A 24,654-nucleotide genomic window follows, 5' to 3' on the forward strand; every position below is an offset into this window, starting at 1 on the left:
GGTTGCATACTAATGGCTTTCCCGATGGATGATGACACCCTAGCAACCGAAAACGCCGAAACATCGCTGCTTCCCCCTGACTGGGCCGGCCGCGGCGTGACGGGATATGGAGGCGCTTGTCGTCGCCCGAATCCCAATAACTCGAAACAGGCACATCAAACAGCCGACTGGAGATGCATGACGTGTGTCAAAATATGGATTGCACTTTCCCGCCGCTGCTTCGTGTGTACATATGCACTCTTCTCTCGTTTCGCTGACGACGCTGGGTGCGTAAATATTTGCGCCAGCGATTTCGGTCTGCATCTGATGGGTGCGACGCTACTTTTTATCTCTCCCCCTTTACATATTTTGTTACAAGAAAATCGTTGTCGAGAAAGAAGCTTATTGATATTTTTCAAATTCTGTCATAGCGACTTTCAATATTGAATGCGCAGGTAAGTTTTACATTGCAAAAAAAACTATGAATAAAATAATAATTTTTCAAGGAGGAGCATAGTGTCTATTTTAAACATTACAATGGTCCAGCCAATTCAGATTAATTTTCGGTTGTTGCTCGCTCAACGTCTACTCGTAGCTATCACATAACAAAAACGACAAAATGGGTATACCCATTAATTCAATTGCAAACAAGCATAATCCAATGAAGGAAGCCATTTTTTCAACTTTCTGTATAACTTCAATTTTGTGACCAATTTTTGATTTCTCATAAATCACGATGTAGATGCGTCCACACTCTTGATATACGTAATTAGAAGGAAAAATTGATATTTAGCAATGGTTTAGTTCAATAAGTAGTGTACTATATTGTTACCGGTGACTTGCTCACTAATACTGCAATTTATTAGCCTTTTCTTCATAACGAGGTATTATTTGTGACACATATATTTTTACCTGTTATTGGGGAAATGAAAGGAAATGAAAATGTTGCATGCCTCAATTACCAAAAAAATGTTTTAAATTCAATGAACATGATTTGCTTTCCGGGTAGAAATTGCAGAAAAAATATTATCATATTACGCTTTCACGCTGTGCAGATCTCATCAGTATAGCTCTTTACCTTTGATAACAAAATTCAGACAACAGTGAATTCTGAATCAAAGGTCGTTGAAAAAATCCAACTGCACTCACTGTTGACATTGAGTACAAGAAAAACGGAAAACGAGAGGCAGAACCTTTTCATATAACAATTCACCAGGCCAAAAATTCCGTATTCTCATTCAATCCACTTCAAAGAGTAAAATTTTGCTCTTTGTGGCATAGAAAACATTTTAAAGGAAAGCAGATTCCATTTACCTTTCTGCAAGTCCCAACTGCTGCCCAAATTATCTTTTTCCTTATTTTTCAATATTCAATTAATAATAGCTTCCGGAATGTTAACTTCCTTCGAGATTTGTAAACCAGTTTATCACTTTTCAAATATAATTCTGAGCATGAAGCAGCGGAACATTTAGTCGATGAGATAAAATCAAAGCCAATAACACCACAGCAAAATTAACCAGACTTGGCTGCAGCGTCCTCCAAAAGTACAAGTGGCGTACAAGCAACGAACACGAGTGTACAGAACAACACTCCATATTATCGTGCATACTATTTACCCTTTAGATTGGCGCAAAACAAGGTTGACTTGACAAGCATTTGATTGCAGCTCGTGCCTCGTCTGTTAACATCATTTAATCCCGGCGTCCCCGTCCTCATGATGATGTTATCATCGCGCAGCACCACTAATAAATCCGTCGCCGTGCTGCTGCGAATTTATTACACACACGCACACGCCTTGTCTCACGTATGCATGTATGTGCAGTGTTCAAACTCTCAGGTATGGGGGGCAAGGGAGGGGGACTCACCCCGCGAGCTCACCGGAGCTAATGAAATTATTGCTCGGTGCGCGTCTGAACGCAAAAGGCTGCCGTAATGTGCGTCCTGGGTGCCGTGCGCCCGTGTTTGCTAATCAGCAGCACTCTCGCCTTTTCTTGTTCGCCCCTAATTGAGTTAGTGTCACGCTCGCTCTACGTCGTTGACTTTTGATGGGCCGCCAATTGAAATTAGAATGCGTATCGCTGCTGGAATGATGGCAATTTGGAACTTTATGGAACATGATCGAACAGTCAACAGTAATAAATCAACCTGCCAAATCATTTCTAAATTTTACTACAAAAATGAGACTGGGTACACAATCTAAACATAAGATAGCCATTGTGTCGCAGGATATTGATCAGTACTCCTAAACATGCATATCAAACTAGCTTTCTCTTTATTTCTTCACATCTTGATGAATTTTTGTGGTGAGCATTAAGCATCATATACAATTAGTAACTCATTTAAAAAAAATCCTAGCCATAAATGAAGGCAAAAAAACTGGTGGCTATGCTGCCTCAGAAGGAGAATTTCCCTGGCAGGTGTCTTCACGATACACAGTATGCGAGACATGTGTGCGGTGGCGTCATCATCTCTGAATATTGGATTTTGACGACGGCTATACTTGCGTAGACTAAATAGTATAGCTTACAAACAGTTCCTTTGAACTTTTCAATTAGCATGTATATCGAGTACATGCGACAAGTGTTTGCCTCGATAGGATTGGTATCATCTGGCTCTGTTCACGTTTGCACCGTGAATAGAATTGTCTTTCTTCCAGAGCAACTTGGTCAAAACACGACCTATGGTTATTTGGCTCTCATGGAGGCACTTAAACTATGTTTGAAGTTCACTGCTCAAATTTCCATTGCAATGGAAACGGCACCCATAACTTTGCCTGATACTCCAGTTACGCAGTTAAACAATGGCGTTTTCACTGGGTTGGGCCCAACTTACGCGTGAGTTCCATATACTTTGTTAATTTTATTTAATTATTTTCACATTGTCAGCACGATGGACTCTCATCGCATTTGCTTCAAGCAGGAATTCTACCCTGGTACGATTTTGCAAAGTGGCATTAGCGACGGAAAACGTGACTCTCACTAATGACAAGTTCTGTGCTGGCTACCCTAAAACATTTCTGCATGTGGCTCTGACCTCGGGGGCCTTTTGAAGTGGACCAAGTGTTTGTTGGAGTAGTCGCCCAGCCTGTTATTTTTCTCTGAATGAACTTCCGTCCGTATTCACCAACGTCGGATATCACGAAGATTGGATTCGATTGGGGAAAGGAATCTTAAATAAATTTTTTATTCAACAATAACCTTTTAATGTTATTTCTGCTATCACTTTGCAAAGGGAGATTTTGTAGGATTTATTTATTTTCAGACAGAACATCGTGAAACAATGTGTCAGTTTTGTACAACATGGGAAGAAGGGCCCAAGTGATAATTTCACGGCCAACGTCGGCAGTGTTGAACCCTAAACCGCAACCAAAGGGAGCAACTGTGCGGTGAATACGTATAAGTCGGCCCCTGATCAACTGCTATAGACAGCGGCAGCAGCAGCGCGTGTGTGTGTGTGCTGCGCGCGTGCTGCTGTTCGAGGTTGTAAATTTCGCATCCGCAAAGGGCGCACACCGTCTGCATGTAACCGCCGTCGAGTCGGACTGCATAAATTTATGCAAATGACAGGCAGCTAATTGTTAATCCGCAGAGAGCAGGAGAGTGGAATGGGAGACGAGTTGCGCTCTTTTAAAAACTGCGTGGGCGGCGGTTTCAGCGGCTCCAATTTTTCATAAACACCGAATTGCACAGGCAGCGAGGCCGTTTAGCATTTGTATATTATGCTACCGCGCTTAAGCCCGTGAGATGAAGAGATATTAGAGGGAGGACTCTTGCGCGGGCGCCGTAATTATTCATTTAATGTATAAAAGCCGGTGAAAACTGTGAGCGGGCTTTAAAATTAGAAAGAGAGATAAAGAGAGCAACACTCGCACTGCGCACCACGCCCTCGGGGGAGTTTTTTGTGAGGTCACTGCTCTTTATACACAAGTGCAGGTGGTAATAAAGAGAAGGCTGGTATTTGAAATTGGATTCTATCACAAACCGGGGAAAAACGAGGTGTGAGATTGGTATCCGGATTGACAGGAATGCGGGCAGTGCGGTCTTGAATTCCGTTCTAATTTTGATCCGACACAGAGGAAATTGTTTCAAGACAAGAGAGCTTCTCGTCACTCCAGTTTAGAATTTTTGTGGCTGCACGTTTACTAGACTTTCATCATAAAGCGGCTGTTCAAGGCAATTATCATTCTGCTCCAGTTGCGCAGCATTATCTGTGTTTGTTGTTACTATTCTATTTTTGCGTCCTCCGCGTTTGAGGGCAGAAAATCACAAAGCAAATAAATCTTCGACACCCTTGGCAGGAAAGCAGCAACTCCCGGATTCCCGGCCGAGATGAAATCTCCTGCTCGTTGTGCAAAAAACCGCAGCTTTTCACTCCCTGGCGCCCCTCTCGCCAGCGCAATAGCTGCAGCGTTGAATAAGTTTCTTATCAACATTAGTCAAGAGAGTAAAAATGAAATTTCATAATATTCTCCTTTCATATCATCGTTCTGAGCGAAACTCATCAGTTTTGTTATTCTATTTATATACAAAAGTGCAACGATAGAAAGGGGGATGTCTGGCTGGTTGGCATCATCAAAATATTCCTCGCCTTTTTATCTCTCTCCTCCCATTCGCGATAGCAGTTTCTATTTTTCCCTCAAGCTTTTAGGTTCGCCAGAATGTTTATGAACAGCGAATAAAAATATAGCCTACTTGGCACGTCGGCCAGCATGGTGGAGGTTACTCTCAACAAAAGGGTTGAGAGTTTGTTTAGCTCGGCTGATTTTGCGAGAGAAGGAACTTAACGGAATCAAAAAGATAAACATGTCTTGAACGAAATAGACGGCTGATTCAGATTAGCCAATATCAAGCTCGAGTGGACGCCGCAGCCTCAGGATGCTCAGCAGATTGGCAAAAAAGTTCGCACAACTGCAGAAAGTACACAAAGGAATTGCTCGCTTTGTGCTTCCTATTCAGGCGAGTAACTCTGCAATCACTGCTGCTGGTCTAATGGTTGTTACTGCGCGAAATACCACGGAGCATTGAGCAACAAACTTTTTACAAAGGATTATTGAACAACAGTGAGAGACTCTGCAGACAGACTTTTGCTGAAAGCTTCCGCTGAAATCCGCTTTTGGGCAAATGCACTCGCTTGAGAGAACTTTATTAAAGAGTTAAAGTGGCTGGAGATAATGTATGACGTTTCTAAACCCACTGCATATAAACAGTTGCTTGTGAGCTTGCTGCAGGACAAAAATATTGGCAAGGAAGAATTGAATTTGGGAATATTGTTAGCAAAGGTCGCCTTCCTATAGTTCTGGTCAAGGTTGGGAATTTAAGACTGTCGAATATTGAATAAACTTTTAGACGCCAATTAATGAGTACGAATTTTAAGTGCCAAAATAAAGTAATATTATTATTTGCTTTGTAAAATAATTGCATAAAACTTCCAATTTTTTCTGGCTATTTCCTTAAAAATTTCTTGCACCATACAGTGTAAACAGTTTCAAAGAGGATTTAAATATTACAGCATAAAATCAAGTCACATAATTTAATTGCATCCCCATAAACTCCATCAAAATAGCACGCTCCACATTTTCATCACATTAAAATAATATCAGACAATGAAATCAAAAGCCAGTTTGTCATTCTCGCAAGTCTGCACTCAAATGTGATGCGTACGTAATGCGGTGGCGGGTGCCGCGCGGGCGGCAAAGCCCCAATAATCATTCCACGACTCCCCCGACGCTAATAGACCACTATTATATTAATTATTTTGCAACATCGTTAATTTAATCCATTAATTGCCGGCCGGAGTCGGCTCACCTGCCCTGTGTGCTGCATACAGGGGGGCAGGTAGATGCCCTCCCGGCGCCCGCTAATCCGCACACCCCCGGTCCTCCCTGCGCGCGCTGACAGGCCCAATCTGCCCGATTATATGCCGGAGGTCGGCCCGACTGGCCTGCCTGCCGCTCGAAAACAAATTGATGTCACGTGTATTACGTGAATTGCTGCACCCTCGCCGCCGCTCTCGGCAATGCTGCGCCGCTAATAATAATGACGATGAGAGTGCGATAATGCTGCGGGGCCGGGCGCAATAAAGCTTCCCCCCAACGGCCCCACGCGCCTCTCCTCTCTGGGCTTGAATATATTCAACTCTCGCGCACAAGGCGAAGTCGGGCATATAATGCAATTCAAGCGAACGGGAAAAATATTCGTTAGTGTTGATAAAGCCTTTTTGATGTTCTTATCACGTACGGTTTACAAACCGGCAGCCAAGAAGAACGATGGCCTTTTTAATAATGAAATAGTCGATTTTTCTCTTGAGTTGGAGTGAAATTGTGAATAAAAATAAATACGACAGAAAGTGGTTTATCATCCTAAGATTGTGGTTTTAAGGCTTGACTCATACTGAGTTTCCTGCGTGCTCGATCAAGATAACAATTGTTGCTACGCTAGGAAATAATTTAAGAATGTTAATTTTAACTTTAAGATAACAACGACAGAAGAGAAATGAAAAATTAAGTGGAAATTTTGCCTATGTAAAGCACAAAAAGAACTATTTGGTTAACACTGTTTCGTAAAAGGTAAAAGTAAGAATCAAAACAAATTAGAGTGACAGTTATCATTTGAAATGGTTAAGAATTACTCCATAATGTGTAATTTGTCTGAGGATTTCCTCTCCTTAATGTCACAAAATATTACCTTTTTAAAGAGGATTGATTCTGAAGAACACCCCAGAAAATCCTTGTTGCCAATGTATTGGAGCCAAAAAACTAAATTCATTTCGATTGTTGCCCTGTATTAATTCACTTCTCTTACATTATATTATGAAATCTTACGTAATTTTTTTCATGAAAATTAAATTGTCTCTTACACGTTACATTAAAAAGCACCAGCCGGTATTAGGTCGTCTGGATTTGCAGCGTTATTAAAAACACATGTACTCAATGAAAAAAGACTATAATAATGTCACAGAAAGTCATTTCCTCTTTTCAATGGAAGCGAATTATGTGTTTGAATGAATCATAGCTGTTTGCACAAGCGTGTAATTATACTGCAGATAGAATGCAGCTGTTAACCGCACTGCTGCTACAGAATAATATGAAATTCCAGCATAAAGCAGAGCAAGAAGTGCACCAACCTCCAAACAGGGCGACGACATGAGTGTCGCGACGCCTCACACACCGACGCAATCCCGGCAGCCAATTTATATTAATGCAGAAAAGAGAACAAAAAATTCGTCGCACTGTGGGCCTGGGAATTCTGCGAATTCCGCACCCACGCTTCCGTCCAAAGGTTTCACGCAAGCAAAAGTTTGCACCTACGAAGTCGACGACCTGACTGCTGTTTACCGCGTCAGGGAAATTTATCGTTTTCATAACAGAGAAGCCACACGAGTTGCATAACTAGAAGGAGAGATGCTGCAGTGGAAATAAATTGAACCCGCCCGCTCTCCTGCCGCTTACAACTTTGCTCACATCGGTGTGTTTGCTCGGCGGTTGAGGACGACTGCACAGTTCAGTTTGAGTTTGCCTCGGTACTGCGACTGCGGGAGTAATTTATTTAAATATACTTGTCCCGCGGTGGCTTTGTTTCGCGTCTCATTGTTTCACTTGATGTGCACCGCACCTACTTGCTGCGCTGCTCGCAAGGAGGATTGCATTATGCAATTGGAACGTCTTATTATATGCCTAATGCGGTCGTCATCAATCATAAATTCTTGCTCGGCATACGGTATAATTGCATTTGCGACTGGGAGCACGAAGAGTTGTGAAATCGGAGAAGGTACTCACAGCTAAGTACGATGAAGGTCGCGGCTGGTGTCCCATCGAACGGTATCTTTCCGGAGAACTGTCTCTCTCCAGGAGAGTCAAGGCAGACTCACTCCTTGGCCTCATTTTTTGCTAGAAACAAATATTATTACAATTTAATTTTTTTTATTGAAACGAAGCTGAAATTGTAATTTTACCCGCAAAGGTATTTGTCGGATTAAAGACTAGACTGGAAGTAATATCAAATAGGAATATTAAATCTTATTATGGAATGAGAAAATTATCCAGGATTGTTCTAAATAAATTTAAAGCAGAGAGAATCCTGTTTTGAAAGACTTCAATGCAGGCCGTACCAATTTTCTTACTCCATCTACGGATTTTATATTTTGTTTTAAATCCTGAAAATTTTAAACAACCTAATAATTCAAGCAATGAAAAAAATTGGAGGATAAATCAATGCTAAGAAATTAATACGAGCAGCAGAAGTCTCAAATTCGATATTTAGCATGCTGTAATTTGACGATATAAAAAGGATAAGTTGGAAAAATTGTAGACAAGCTGCATTCTTTAAATTTTTGTGGACAGTTAGATTGTTCCTCTGCCAGTCCACTTGGAATTTCAAAAATAAAAAAGAAATCCCTGGGGAAAAATGGGGCGTTTTCGTGCAACGGAAAACAAAGACAAACAAAGAGCGGCAGCCGAATAAATTAAAAGTACATAATGGGTCGGTTGCTTTTGTTCCGCAAGTTGGAACAAACAAGCAGATTTACTCTGTAATGGGAGCCGCAGACAACGGGCGGACGCGTAAAGGCGGCAGAGCAGAGACGCAATATTTGAGATTGCTTTCGCCGCGTCTGCATGCGACGAGAGTTTTAATCAAGCGCGACGACTTCTCAATTAAACCCTCATCACCGTCGACGAGTAGTGTCTCGTGTGCGATGCGAGCGAGGAGAAAATGCGATGCAGTTCGCCCTTCTCTGGTTTCAGCAGCCCACTGGCTGTGAAATTTATTATGCGAATGATGTTTGTGGACGGGCCTCATTTTGCGGTGAGCGCGGCTGGTGTTGTCAATGCCCGTGAATTGGCATTTTCACTTGATTTCATTCGCAGAGCGAGCCAATCTGCGGTCAAACGAACTGCTAATTGAAACGTCAGATCTGATTGCACGCGTACTCCACTGAGCAGCCGCGTTGTTCTGATTTCCACAACGTGTCACGAGCAGAATTTACGGCTGCAAAGGGGCAATTCCGGTCGCTGATTAAATAGGCAAAGTGCGGCAAAAGCAAACTTGCTAAATTTATAATGCGCAAATAGACAGGGTCCATATATTCATGTTGTACTTGAATTTACTGCATTCTCAGGAACACCCATATCTGTTTTCAACCGTATTTTGTATTGTTAGTTCAAAAGCATCCCAGGCTCAAATTGTACACTTGCCCAAATTTTTGTGTCTAAATTTAGCCTCCCTTCTGCGATGATTGCGAAAATGCCTCCCTCAGACAAAAAGCCCGTCTCGAGTTCGTTCAAATACAATTTCACTCCACTGTTGGCCCTGGCCAAATACAATTTAACCAGAGGCTCGTCTGACCAGGAGCGAGACGAAACCTTTGAGTATGCACAAAAGGAGGCTCAAAGGGTTGCAAATTCACTTCATGCTCCCTCTCAGCACCGCCTACGCTCTCTCAATATTCAACAGACGGAGAGGGGCCTGCGTTGTTTCTCGTGGACAAAAGAATGTTTTGATGAGGAAATGCATGCAAATAATCTGGTGCAGCGTGCGGAGAACAGCAGAGCACGTACTCGAGAGCAACAGCAACAACAAACACAGCGGGGGAAATTCGAGCCGCGAAACAAGAGCAAGTAAAAAAGGTACGTGCAGTGTAAAAATACACTCCAGAACAGCAGAAGCCACGGCTGCTCCGCCAACACCGCTGGGGAGTTAAAATATAAAAAAGTGAGTGCGTTCGCCGCAGCGCGCGGGAGCAATTTGATATCCACCCGGCGCGATATTACAAACACAAAACACCGGCGCACTATACTTGGAACTGTAAAAAGGAGCAGGCACACGCGAAAACCTATCGCGGTGGCTCTCCGAGTTGCTGAATTCATCTCCGGGCATGAAAAAACAAGTGTGTGCACGGCTGCGCGTCGTTCCTCAGCCGTGAAAGGGTAAATTTGGTTGCGCTGGATATAGAATTTTTTATTTTGCAGCTACCATGCTGGCGGAGAAAACATTAATGAGCTGGAAAGCCGAGTTTTTTATGCGTGAGACGGGATAAAAAATAAAATTAACACATAAATAGTCTTGCTTCATGCCCCAAGTCCACCATGGCTATAAGAAGGTAAAATATTTTGAGTTTTTTTCTTTTTGATTCTGGTTAAAGTTCGTGCTGAAGTTAGAGACATCTAGACATTTTTTATTGATGTACTTGCTCATTTAGCCACATTCAAAGCTCGTCGTAAATATTATATTGTAATTGGACACTAAAAACGGAAAGATGAGAGATATCCGTTCCCGCAGCGATAAAGTCAGCGTGATAGTGATGAGAAGGAGAATAATAAAAAACGAAACGAGTAAATCTATATTGGATCCGCCGTCACATTCCCTTTTACGGCTGTCATCTCGCCTCATAGCTAATTTTCTGGGAATAGATGGAAGTTTTATTTTTCAACGACGAAGTCTGGAATGAAATTCATATTCCGCACGAGATTAATATTGATTCCTGCCCCTTTTTTGTTGCATTAAGCTGGTAATGGTGGGATGAAAGTCATGCACGTAACCCTGCACAATTCAAATTTTGAGCTAAAATATGAATAGTCACCCTCCCTTTAAGCGGCGGCAGACTTTGTGGCGAGCACGAAAAAAAATTAGAGAGCATGAATTTAATCCCCCTCTGCATGGTGATTCATCCCAATTTGAGCCAGTTAAAGCGCAGCTCGCACTGCAGCATGTTTCTAATTTTGTAGCGTGAAGTTGGTTTCGGACGCGCGAGATAACGAGACCATCTGTGGTCCATCCGAGCGCGGCCGCAGGGTCAAAGCCTCGTCATTCATTCAACACGACTAATTCCTTCCATTCACGCCGCCAGAAGAGCTATAGCACAGGCCTCGTCAGTTTAATTAAATTTTCGGTCCGCCGGTGATAATGAGGGTCTGCAGAAAATTTCAAATCGTGCACATCCAGCTGACTCGTCAAAGTCGGCCGAAAGGCTCGCCGAGTGCGGCGTGAAATTTTATTACTCCAATCATGCGTGTGCTAATGAATAACACTCTCGTTTCAATTTGCGTGTGCGCCTCTGCGCCACTCGCTCGCCAGCCGACCACCCCTTTGAGAATTCAAATTAAGGGCCACTGGACGGACGGATTTAATTTGCGACCAGAGTGATGGATGAAAAACGCACTTGGACTCTCAACCTCGTGTTGAAATGTGCTCAACTAGTTGATAAGTTGTAAAACCACGGGAGAAAAGTAGATTTAGATTAATTTGGAGTAATACTATACTGAGAATCGATTGAGAAGAAAATTGTATAAGAGTCTTGAGGGAAAAAATCTTAAATAGTGAAGTTCCTAATTATAATCTTTCCGAAGAATCTCAACTTGTGAGTAGTAGATCATGTGAAAACGGAGCTTAATGAGCACAATGATTGTAAATATTGACCATTTGTTGTTTCCTTTGAAAATATGTAACTCTGAGTATTATATTAGTGTCTTGAAACTAATAAATAAAATTTAAATAAAAATAAGACAAAAAGATAATCAAATTAGGCTGGATATTTATGATGATGATGACCTATGAGATTGGATTTTTGAGCTGAATCCAATTAGGAATGGTGCGAAATGAGCTAGAAAAATGATTAATGTGGCCGCAGATGCAGCTGTGCAGTGCATCATGCTCTGGAATTTCCCCGTTATAATTCATAATAAAACGCTTTACAGATTGGACATGGCTGGTCCACGTTTTGACGGGCATTCCCAAGTCCACCGAAGTTTATTGTATGTTTTACGAGCAGCGCCACGCACACATGCATGCCAGCCACGTTATATGTACTACGTAGCTGTTGATATTGAGAGAGAGAGGATTGCTCCATAAAACGCTTCCTTGCATGGAAAATCGAATCACAGCAGTTAATCGTGCATTTAAATAACCCAAGCGTGCTCCCAGGAATTTGATATCAAGGCACACATGTTGTTGCTGCTACACAAAACGGAATAATGGCCCTTTTGAAGAAGAGACGTTTTTCTTTTGACATTTTATAATGATGTAAAAAGTATTTCAAAACATGATTTGAGTAATTAACCAGTTGAACGAACTAACGAATTTATCCTAAACAAATTTTGAGTCATTATTGAGGCTGATATCATAACGTACTTACAATCTAAATTGCAGCAAATGAGCTGATAATTTTTTCTTTATCAACCGCATAACTAGTTTTCATTTCAACTAGAAACAAAATGACATCCTCGAAAGCATCTTGCCTTCATTGGAATCTACCAACAATTCACAATAAAAATACCCACATTCGTCGTATTAAGGGGAAATCACACATTTATCCTCATTTTTCAAGAGTAAAAAATTAAATTATTCAAAAGGAGCAATTTTAAGCGCAGTTCCAAAAAGGATCAGGGCACACATAAACAAAACAAATTGAAATCCCTCTCGAACGACAAAAAGCACGGCAGGCTCAGTGAGGAGCGTGCAAAACAGCGCAAATATTTGCAGCAGTAAATCGCCAACGCCGCAAATTGCGAGCAAAATCACGAGGATGAGGGTATTTGCACGAGATTATTATTACTCGAATAAATGAACCACCAGCATATTTAGCACGGCTCGTCGTCGAGCGAGCGGCCTCTGGCTAATCCCCAGTCGCAAAAATAATTTCCGAGCGCGCGAGCATTGTTTAGCGGCTCGTTCCAAATGAGGAAATATTGGGCTTTGACGGAGGTGTGTATGTGCTCAGCGCATACTGCCGAACTAATTGAGATACAATGTTCACTTCATCACGGATGCTATTTTGCACGGTTGGGCAACGGCGTGTAAAATTATTCACTCATTACAGCAGAAAAATCAAATTCAATTATCAAGACTACAAATCTGCAAGCAGCAATGATTTATTTGGATTTTGCAATACTCCTCTGAAACAAATAAATTATTTTGTATGAAAGGATTAATGATAAAATATTAAGGGCATTACTTTTTACAAAAAATATGCATTTAAATTTAGAGTAAGAGAGGAAGGTGTAATAGCCGGATTTGGATGGGGGTTCATCAGCCGTGCAAAAGTCCGACCGCAGATAAATTATGAGGGATTAGCATGCGTGCTTTGAGCAATTTAAGAGGAGGGGCAAAAATTTAGCGGGCGCTGACAGCGACGTGGGGTCAGCACGGAAACAGAACAAAGGGACAAATTACAGTCTGCGCAATTAATATTAATTACGCGCATTTGAAACGAAACGCAATGCACTGGCGTAGGCGGAAAGATAAAATGCGGCGCGCTCAGGGGGACGCTGGCGCTGCAGAACGCCATTAGTCGCCGGGATAATCGCGCCTCGCGTGCACTTAGCAAGTGCAGCAATTGCTCACAATGGACCTTCATCTCTGTCCCTACTCGCGAATCTAATTATGCTGGCCCTCTCTCCCACTTAAATCGCAAGTTGGCGACAATTTCGCTCTTGTCGCTGACGCGACGACAAAAGGACACCGCCGGTTTCTTGCCGGCAGACAGACGCTGCTCATACTTATGAAGCCGAAGCATTATATTTCATTTTGCAGAGAGTAAAGTTGAGTAGCGAAATTCCAGCTCATAAATTTCCAAGTAACTTCAAGGCTTGGAGCAGGAACAAACGAAAAAGCAATTTTCAGAGTTGCAAAAAAATCAGCACCTTTAAAACACGCATTTACCTTTGTTTAAATTTATGTAAATTAATGTAACATGTATTTTAGCAGTCATCTCAAGCTGGGAGGTGTTGGCTTGAGCAAAAAAATAATTAGGACATTCCAAGAATTGTGCAATTTCACATAATTTAATTACAAAAGTAACAATGACTCAAAAGAAAAATTTTGTCCATAAAATTTTTGTTTGAAAATAATGTAAGATGTTAAATTGAATTTAATATTCCGATTTTGTTTGTTCAAGTGCTTTGCCTTCAGTCTCAAACCAGCAAAGCAAAAACGAGCAGTGAACGATGGTCTTGAGTGTTGTATATTTGAAGTGTCTAATAAATTATTCATCAATATTCCATTATTATCGATTTGCACAGAAATTAGTAGAATGATTCTTAGCCAAATTAAGAATGATTTTAAATCAAATGGAGAAAATTTCTTAGTTCGAGATAAGTTGAATTTCATTATATGTTCACTTTTGTATAATTTTGATCTATAAATCCATAATTGTTGGTTTAAAAATCATTGAAAATTTATCTCTTAGCGAATATATATTTATACCAGCAGTTTGCATTGTGATAAGTGCTGCACCGCTGCAAACTAATATATACAATAAATGATTGTCACTGCTCATATAATGAACTTTAAGAAGGAAGTGATTACGATGCTAGTGATTCGCTCGGCACAATGGTACCCGCAGCCATATACTGCTGATGGCTGCACGGCTGGGTGCTTACGCACACACGTATATGTAAACTGCTGGTTGCAATCGCAATTTCAATTGTGGCCGCCGAGCTGCTGAATGTATTTGTGTGTACTGACAGGGTGAACGGCTGCCGAGCGCTTTATTATTAATGACAGCGAATGATTAACATACAAAGCAGAAGGCAAGTGTTGGGTCTCGTAAATTAATATGTCCTACACGTGCTAAACAAACGAAGCAGCATCACGAGTTTGGCGACCACCCCTGAGGAATTTTTTTGCTGCGGCCTTCATACCTTTGGAAAAAGCAGGACTAGGAAGTTCTAACTGTCATATTTATGATAGCACTGCCACTGCGCAACACTAAAAGCCTTCTCCGAATGATTTGTCGATGTATTTAGAGAAACATTAAAATTATCACCAGTTGTTATCAATTTACGAGAGCTTAAGAAGGATTAGAAGATAAACGTCACCCCGTGGTTTGTTTAAATTCATTGAACGAGCACCTATTTGATAAAAATAAAAACCTATTTTGGCATTTGTTTATCAACATGCTCCAATCCATAGCAAGCTTAGTCAAGCAGGCTTTCAAATACATCATAAATTCAAGCAAAGACTTGATGTTTTGAAACCCTACCTAAGTCAAGCCTCTAAAAGGACTGTAGAGCTGCTGAATTATTAAACTATTTATGCAGCACTGTGACTTTTTAAATTTAAATAAAAATAAAAAACGAAAAATATATATGAAAAGTGCACTGAGTTCCCGAGTAAGTTTACAAAATCGGGATATCAAAATTTACTTAATCAAATTATAACAAAATGTGGCGTCAAATAAAAACTAGCAAGTCATTTCAAATCTTATAGTGGGTTTAGGCTCATTAACAAGTTCCCCATTCTAGAGGAAACAAGATAAATTTCAAGTTTCCTTTTGCGCCACAGCTAAGCCCCACCAGCTTTCTGTTCCGAGAAGGAAAATCCTTTCAAATTGTGCACCGTGTGTCACAGCCTGCGAACATCGGTTGTCCATTCTCAGGACTTTTCCCATGGTGCCCGCAGGTGATGTTGTTTATGCCAGGGCAGGCGTGAGTCACCGCGCGTCAGCCAACTCGCCGGCTCGTGTCTGTGTGCTCAGCATTTTATTTTATATAAATTCTGTTGAGCGCTCGTTTTCTCGTCGCTTGAGCAACTTCCGCTCACCGAAGGCGGTAATGTGTCACCAACAGCGCATTGATTCCTCGAGTGTTTATTATTGCGCCGAGTGAAAAATAAACGAGGCGCATGGATCGTGAGGAATGCATTCGATTCAGCTTTTTCACCAAGTTGTATACAATTAGAAAGTCGCGCGTCGAATGCGCAGATATTGCTCAAAGGATGTTTGGAAATAAGTTTAGTTGTTTGGTTTCAATGCTGAACTAATTTTGCTCAGGATATTTATACAAGCGTGAAATGTTTTAAATTTATATTTGAAGGAGTCTGGTGTCGGAACTAACTTATGATCCAGCAGCGAAATAAGTTTCATTTCCTCCTAAAAATAAGTATGTTGCGTTGATTTGGTTTTTCCTGTTCAGTCACACATAACTGTTTCAACGGCAGTTTTCAAGCATTTACTTCAACGTCCGGGAGAGAAATTGCTTCCCGGAATAATTAAAAAATCATTTTTGCACCTCCCAATTGTGCGATTTTGACCTTGACGTTGCAACGATGGTGAATTCCAAAGTCAAGCGAAATGACCCAACGCCGTATATTATATCAAAACAACCGCCGTTGGCTCTTAAACAGGGTCATTAACGACCTAAATTGAGGCGGATCGGTTTTTCATTCGAAAGGTCAGTACGACCATTAAGTCTGGCGAAAAGAGGCTGACCCTCATTCATTGTCATTCCAATCGATTTGTTGCGTGATTTAAAATTGAATAAGTTATTCAGAATATTTTCACGCGAACGTGCGATGAGAGCGATAAAGTCAATTCAACTGCGAAAACCCCAATTTGAAATTTAGCCGCGAGGGGCTGGTTGAGATTTTTAAACGGCTTCAAACGCACTTGAAGGGCTTGCCGGGCAATCATCGGCGTCGCCAGGTATTTATAGCGCCGAAGGTAACGTCAGGTGTTCTTTCTCAGGCGAGTGGCAGTACCAGCTCTCAGGCGAGTGTACAGTCGAGACCACAAGTACAGCGCACTGTTATTGGCCGTCACCTGTTCTCGCCGCGACCCGCCGCGTGCGTCCGCACCGCACGTTGTTTCGATAATAAATTTCTATGAATGAAAGCTCTGTTTTCCATGTGCACATCCTGCGAAGTGTGTGTTTATCAATGATAAAGACTCTTCCGCGCAGGGGAATCAAAAGGCAGCTTCGATTGTTACCTTTTATGAAGGAAACCAAAGAGAAAAAATGGTGCTCTTTGTTTGGAGCTGGATGGAAATCACGATTTATCTCATTTTGCACTCCCAATTCAAATTCAGAAAATCGTCTAAGAAAAAGTTTTAAGTTGCAATTAAAATATTTTCGTTAAACTGATTGATTTATAAATAATTTAAAAACCACTTCGTTCATCTCAACAATATTATATAAATAACGTTGCCAATTTTAAATAAATTAAAATATTTTTAAATACCAGAGATATTTGCTAAATAAAATTTTGAGAGCAAATAAAATTTCCTCTGTGATACGTTATTTTGCAAACCTTTATTCTGCTAAATTTACGTTTTTTTCTAATTATTTAAAATTATCTTGTTTGTGCGTAACAAGTTTTAAATTATTTAAATAAGGAAGAAATAAAAAAACTTCACTAAACCGGCAATCACACATCACACACACGCAGGGAAAGGTTCGCCGGCACCGTCAAAGGGTTAATGACTCACCGGTTATGCAGTCCTGCGGCGCCGATCGGGGCCGCCGTGGCCTCTGTTTTTCGCACTGCACGTCACAAATCACAACCGCACTCTCACACAAAGTCTGCAATGGCCGAATCGCGCCTCTCTAGGGCCGATTTCGGCGCAAATCGCAGCGGTGATTGCCAGCTAATGCTCTCCGGCAGGCAAACTAAATGCTAGACAGGAGAAATGAAAACAACTTGGCTCGACATCACGGCAGTCACGTGGTTCTCCAGCGAGAACCAATGAGACTCGTCATGCACTAACTATTTCTTCAAGGGCACCGAGGAGGCATTCACTGCCGCCGCTGCTTCTGCTCGCTCGCCGGGCCCTCTTCATCATTGTTGTGGGCTGCAAGCAATATTATGCACTCGACCGCTGGTCTGTTCGGTGTAATTTTTATTGCGGAACACTCGAGCACGAAGCGGAGAAAAGCGGCGTTTCGAATTCCGCCTATGAGCAATAATGCACGCGAGTTCTCGATTAAACACTTTTGACGACGAATTTTTTGTGTAAAAGCTGAACAAAATATTTCTTGTTTCAAACAAAACAAAGGTTTTTTAATTTTAAGCAAGCTGTTAGCGTTTTATAAAAAAAGATTCATTAAAACAATTTTTAAAATCATTATTTTAATTAGATTTATTATGACACTTTTAAATTAATAAGATGAATAAACAATTCTCTAAAGTCTAAAAACGAATTAAATCATTTTGACGCTTTTTTTCTTAAATATAGTACAACCCCATGATCGTTATCTATTGAAATGTTTTTCTATTAGTTCATACTATGAAACCTGTCTGCTAAAATTATAGGATCAACAATGACGATGATAAGTTCAACAATTTTGTGAGATGCAGTTAATTTGCGTTAAATTGAATGACAATATGCCAAGACAGTCAGTGGTCTATTTTCCGTTCATATTTTGCTCACATTTCTCCCTCTGATGTTGGTGGCGCTTTTTCCTAACCCAAGCAGTAAATTGATCATTATCGAGCTATTGACTGCAACGATTGTCGTTTTGGTCTACTGAAAAGAAAAAGAAATTATTGCCTGCCCAGCCCAGCGGTGGCACGACTGTCAGCAAGGGCCGGCTGGAATTAATTCCGCGAAAATTTACCGGCATGAATTATTTGGCCGCCTGCACACTGCTAGGGGAAATCTTTTTCCCCCGAAATGGAATTTACTGCAAGCACAAGTTTCAAATATTTATGCCCGCTTTGCTGGCGACCATCTGTTTTGCACACAGAAAGCTCTGTTCAGTACACTTTGATGTGCGAAGGGGAAGGAAAAGAAAAAAACAGTACACTACTTGGAGTCCTGCTCTCTATCTCATACTCGGCGGCTTCTCGTTTTTCTCCTTAGGGAGATAACAATGCATACTGCATGCGACCCGCAGTCTCTCCTTTCTCTTGCCCTTTTCTTCCAAATTTCTCTTTCGAGCAGCAGACGGCCTCGACTTTCCGCCCTTCTGGTGCACCAAGCGCACATTGTGTGCGGCCCCTGCACTTTGGGGCGCAGGCTGACACTGCATGCAATATGCGCGCGTGTGCCTTTTCCTTGATAAGTGAATTACCATGCAGCCGAGGTTGTGCACTATTGTTTGCATATCTTTTTCAACAGGACAATAGGGGTGCTCGAGATTTTTTTTTTTGCTCTGCAATGGTATTATTTCTTATGACTGCGACACATAATTTAATACTACGAAACAATTTTTGGAAAACTGCTTAGAAACCCTAAAAAATGAAAATCTTTTTTATTGAAATTAACTAATATAATATTTTTATAATAGATTAACTACCTTGCTTTTTGGAAATCTATATTGATACTGTAAAGAATTTTAAAACACACCAAAGAAGCTGAATTTAATGTCAACCGAAAAATCATGATGACCTCGTGTGCTTCTGCCTTCATTGGCGTCTATAATAGCGTTTGAGCAATTAGACATATTGCAATACTTACTCACATTTGTAAGAGTCATTCTTTGATACGAGTTTATTCGATCATCGGTTAAAATCAATTCCAGCTAGATATCAAAGGTACACCCAGGTAGACCTCAAATTATGTTTTTAGTGTAAATACAAATCGTGTGCTCGCAAATTTCGATGATTATGTTCTTTTTTGGTTTCATGGGTGTTCATTTCAAATTCGTTGTTACAGTGAAAAATTATTTGGAAATTTATTTTATCGATTCTTGTAAACTATTAAAAATGTCAATAAAAAGCACAATATTGAATGTTTTATAATTATTATTTGTTTAAAAAATTCAGTTGGTTGTCTATGTGTTACAACCAACCAGTTTTAATCTGATCCATTAAGTCTTTGGCCTGTTACCTACTTCAGCTAACCCGCTAGAAATTTCCCTATTTTCATGCTTGCTGCGCTTATAAGGCATGAACGAGCGGTCGATGCGTTAGGTGCCGGTCTCGTTGTTTTCCGCTGTTTGCTTTGTATAGTTTTGTTGCTCTCCAGCAAACTCTTTTTCTCCGCGCTCGGCTGCAAATGGAGCCGCAAAGCAGCTGCTTTCACGCCTGCCGTATAAATAGTCAGTCCTCGGCACGCTTAATTGAAAGTAAGGAACACCAGAATTAGATTAGCAGCAAAACAAACGAGTGTGGTCGGCTGCTGTTTCAAAGCACAGAAACAACAAGCCTGTTAATCGACGCTAATTTACTTAGTTGTAATTGCTTTAGGTAATTTTTGGGGCCGGCTCGCTTGTCCTCTGAGACGGAAATCTCTAATTCTGGCAGAGGTCCACGTGGGTGTGTGTGCAGCCAGCACCAGTTTCACAATCAATAGCCATGGGCGGCCTCCACCCGCACTTCCAGCTCGTCGTCGTCGTCGTCGCGGCTCCGACGCAGCCAGAGCTGCCTGCTTTATTTGAACACACACATAATCTTGCATACATATACATAAACGCACAAAAGCCTCCCGCGGGCTGCTCTATATTTAACTCTATCCTCTCTCGACGCCGTAATACATAGAAGTAGCAGACCAACTTCCATGCCCGCGTGCTGCTCTAACGAAACTACTTTGCTCAAAATGCATTCATGAACATGCTTTCAACATTTTCGCAACTAAAACTTTTAGGCAAAGTTTCAACCACGCAAAAATCCAAGCTCCTCTCGCAGTCTGTTTTATATGGTATGTTTTCGAATGAGGAGATGATTTTGGTCAGAAGTTTATCGCATCAGCAACAGAGTGAAAAAGATCACAGAGGAAATGCATAGTCGATAGTTAATATTGGAAGGAAGTCAATAATAAGCGTGAATAGGAACTGTGTTTTGCGGTGTGTTTCACGACGACTAATCAAAAATTTATTTCAAACGTGCATGGTAACAAATATTAATTTTTAATTTCTAGTGATTTGTGCAACAAACCTTTTTTGTTGATTTTCACCACTCGAATTTCTTAATTTGTAAAATTAAAAATGTGTCTCAGCTAGTTTCCATTTTTAATAGTTGTAATACCAAAACATTTCAGTGGATGTCTGGGTCTTCATGTCGGTGCATGCTCTGTGGTAAAGAGATAAATTTCATGACTGTAGCGTAAATTATTTTTCTGTACAAATTTAAAAGAGATGAAGTTTACAACAATATTTACCAAAAATCGGCTTAATATTAGAAAAAGGAAGGTTTTTAGATAATTCGTCCAAAATATCCATTCATTTATCTCTGTAAGCTACATATTTGATCATTTTGAGGAATAATGTATCTAAGGCAAAGTTTCCCAGTCGACCCGTAATTTTGAAAGCAAATAAAATTTTATGGTTGGTATTTGCCACCGAAAAATTGCACCATTACCATTTTGGTGCAGAATTTTGCATCGATTTTCGCCGATCCCCTCTTTTATGCTGCAAAACCTGACAAGAGTGCTAATTTTTGCGCATCACGTTCATAATTGTATTGCACCCCAAAGGGCGATAAAAACATTGAGCACGATGACGCGTTTTAAAATTTCAGCTACTGCACTGAGCAAAGCACCAGTCGCATTAATTAAAAGCGTGTTCGGCCGCAATTCTTCGCCCCTTTTTGCACGACGCGAGCGTAATATTTATTGTCCGCGATTAATCAACGAGATGCGAATTGGAAGAGCGCGCTACGTGTGAACGGGCACGCCGAAATGAATTGTTTTGTGCGCCCGGCTATTGAGATGAGTTGTTGTGTGTGCAAAACGTTGCATAAATGTACGCGCTCTGTACCAGAGACAATGATGCTGTTTGCGGCTCGTATGGCTGACTAATAATTCAAATCCCGAAACGGCTCGACAGCGTGGTGATAATTAATTGATCACACACAACCACAAATACAATACACACCAACTGCAGCCGAAAACAGTTTTGCTTCAGCAATACTCATTAGAGGCATTAATAAAAACCAAATTGTCGTTTCACGAAAAGAATTGAGAAACTATCCTGCCGTTTTAGCCTCTCAGCAGGACTTCACAAGCAAAATCAAATGCGAGATATAACAGGATTGAAAATGAAGATAGTCTTAAATACAATATATTAAAAAGCCCAAATTCTAGCATTTGTTTTATTATTTCTTATGTGAAGTGTTTTTAAAGAGAGAAAATTTGCTCCTAACATCACGAAAAATTATAGCAGGGAAATATAAATTTTGTGTACCTTCCTGAAGGCTGCTAGCTGCCGTCCAATCAACAAGCAATGTGCCACAAAATTAATATCCGTCCACTGTGAAATAAGCTTTGACTTTGAAAAAATGAAAAATTCTTATTGGAAAAGAATTAAATAATTATTAATTGATTTAACAATGGTTACTACGATGAATCTTAATCTTAACGCTTTTTGTTGTCTTCCCTATAAAAGGGAAATTCCAAATTAATTTAGGCTAAAAAACCAAAAATGTAGATTAGTTGGAGTGCAAAGAGAAAGTCTAAAATTTTTCCCTAACATATAAAAGCAAATCGATTTATTTAGCGCTGCAAATAGTTGCTGGATTGCCTTTTTTACGATTCAAATTTAACTTGAATGTTAACTATCATTTAACCAATTATAAAAACCCAATGACTTCGTGCATTTTCCAATTGAATGTCCGGCAAGTACAGTTTGGAAAGGGATAAAATTGAAATTCACATCGCGTTCCCTACATTACGACGCATGTATGTTTCGCCCCTAATTATACAAACAGCAACGGCGCGGGCGTTATTGCCGAGCGATGACACGCAGCGGCGGCGCCCTTTCTCTGCCTTCTATCTGTGGTCTGCGGTTCTTCGCTTTCATTTAACCCGCGCCACCCCCGCGCTCGTCCAGCAAAAAGTGCAATGCGCAATTATTTTGCGCGTGTAATGAAGTCGGGTCGGTTGCCTGCAGGGCCCAAACCGCGCCGCCGTCACCCCTTTCATTTTATTCAAAATTATTACTTCCCTGGCAAGCGGTCCAGCTGCTGGAAATTGCATTTCATTGCGCCGCAAACGCATCGTGCTCGACTCTGTGGCTCCCTCTTAGTGACATGTTTCATAACAAACTGACTCGGTGCACTTAGGCAACCGACGCTACTCTCACGCCGAGCCAGTTGCATAGATTTCAAAATTTTAGCATTTCGTTTACTTCTTGAGCGTTTCTTTGCTTCTGAAGAAAAATAGAGTTCTTTAAAATGCTGTTCGAAAATTATTAGGTCAAATTTTCTTGGAGGGTTTGTCAAGCATTATTATTATTAATGTCTTTTCCATTCAATATTTCAATTGTGATTTGTGATTTATATTAATTTATGCATGTCCAAATATCCATGAATTTTGTGTCCCCCCGCTAAATTATATTTTTAAAGGTATCGATACTTATTGTGTGAAAAACTGTATTATAACTTTCAAAAAAAACAAGGAACTTAAAATTTTATTTTTTCAAAGACATTATATGCTCAAATCATTGATTTTAATGTTACATAATAATTAATTTTTTGCTGAAATATTTTTGCAATGTGGCAAATTTCATTTAATACTCAAAAGGATTTTTTCTAAATTTTACCCCAGAATATAAATTAACACATTGATGTAAGTAATGTCTACCTGGCGATTGCAGTTGAAATCTAATGATGACAATATATATTCCTTTCTCACACTTTTTCATTTATAGAATATGAAATTTAGCGTCGTATTTTTGCAAAATACTTAGTTGAAAAGCTACAGTTTCCCTTGGTAAGAAAGATTTTAATTAAAAAAAAACTGAACAGGAAAATACGTTTATTTCAATACTTATACTTGTCCTCCTTATCTTAGCAGTTGCAATACGTGGGATCAGACGAAGCCGGATGTAGCTTTAAAATATTTTTTAACACACCACACGAGTTGTTTATTTCCGATGAAAATTATCTCATGCATCAAACCGGTGTCCAAAAACGCGCTGAAGGCTGAAGAGGGATATCACTTCCACTATACGCTTTTTCAAATTTCAGAAATAAATTAAATAGCTTTCTTAAATTAGGCAAGAAGTTTGATGCGAGTACTCTGATAAAAAAGACCTTCTACCCCACATTTTGGAGGAATCAAATGTCTGTGAACTTGAACTTATTTGTAGCAGACGACGATTATTTAATTAATCTTGCTTCTGCTTTGAGATAAGTAGCTGTCACGCGAGCGTACATCAACCGTAAATTATGTTTGTCTCGCTGCACAGCAAAACAATTTACGCTCCACGAACTTCTGCTTATTTATCGAGGATTCGCTCTCTTCCGTGTTTGGGATGAAAATTGCCTCTAATTCTTGTATTACGCCGAAAATCAGCAGTCCTATGAAGTATTTTTAAAATATGATGTTAACTTATGTGTAAAGCTTTTTTTAGAGAACGTGACATGAATTTTTAATTTTAGATTTATGCATTATGTGTGCAAAAGTATCACAGACTGATAAACATCGTTCGGAATTTTACGAAACATATACCTTTTTACTGCTTTTTCTCTGGTCAAATTTCTTAAATTCGAATAAATCTTTTGATATCAATGCAAATGAAGAAGAAAAAATTTAAAAACTAGAGGTAAAAATAAAAATAATTATTGTTTTTTTTTCTTTGGATAAGAGTTCCCTCTGCCCCCATTGACTAATCCATAGAAGCAACTGATATAATATGCTAATCATGCAATTATTATTACAGATGATAAATAATTTTAAAATTTTAATTTCTGACTTTTTCATTTTTGTTTGTGTATTTTTTTTGTAAATTTCTTGTGCAAATTGGTTTCTAGTATTTTGTAAAACTAATTTGTATTTGAATGGAGTAAATAATTAAATAGAATTATATAACAAATTATATTGTTATACGTGAAAAAGAAAATTTCATTTTTCACCTCTTCGATTTCACACATTTATAAAATTTGGAAAATAAAATCAAACTTATCAGTATACCCAATACATAATTTTAGGTGTCTGATAAGCAGCAACCGAACTCTATATTTATATTGAGTTAGGTCGCTGCACCTCTTGGGTATCTTTCAGGTACAGCAGAGGTACAAGAGGGGC

General features: G+C 40.1%; 1 protein-coding gene across 1 annotated transcript in view; it reads right to left on the bottom strand.

Annotated features, from left to right (window-relative positions):
* The window catches only part of spri (sprint), a 123,361-nt gene extending 105,990 nt beyond the window's left edge, over positions 1 to 17,371 (bottom strand). The window contains exons 1-2 of the mRNA XM_065491595.1: positions 17,176 to 17,371; positions 7,754 to 7,864 (exon numbers count right to left, since the gene is read on the bottom strand). Coding sequence (XP_065347667.1) covers positions 7,754 to 7,858 — 105 coding nt within the window. The 5' untranslated portion in view covers positions 7,859 to 7,864; positions 17,176 to 17,371. The remainder of the gene's footprint in view (positions 1 to 7,753; positions 7,865 to 17,175) is intronic.
* Between the last annotated feature and the right edge of the window lie 7,283 nt (positions 17,372 to 24,654).

This window comes from Cloeon dipterum, chromosome 4 (assembly GCF_949628265.1).
Source record: "Cloeon dipterum chromosome 4, ieCloDipt1.1, whole genome shotgun sequence".
NCBI classification, from domain to species: domain Eukaryota; kingdom Metazoa; phylum Arthropoda; class Insecta; order Ephemeroptera; family Baetidae; genus Cloeon; species Cloeon dipterum.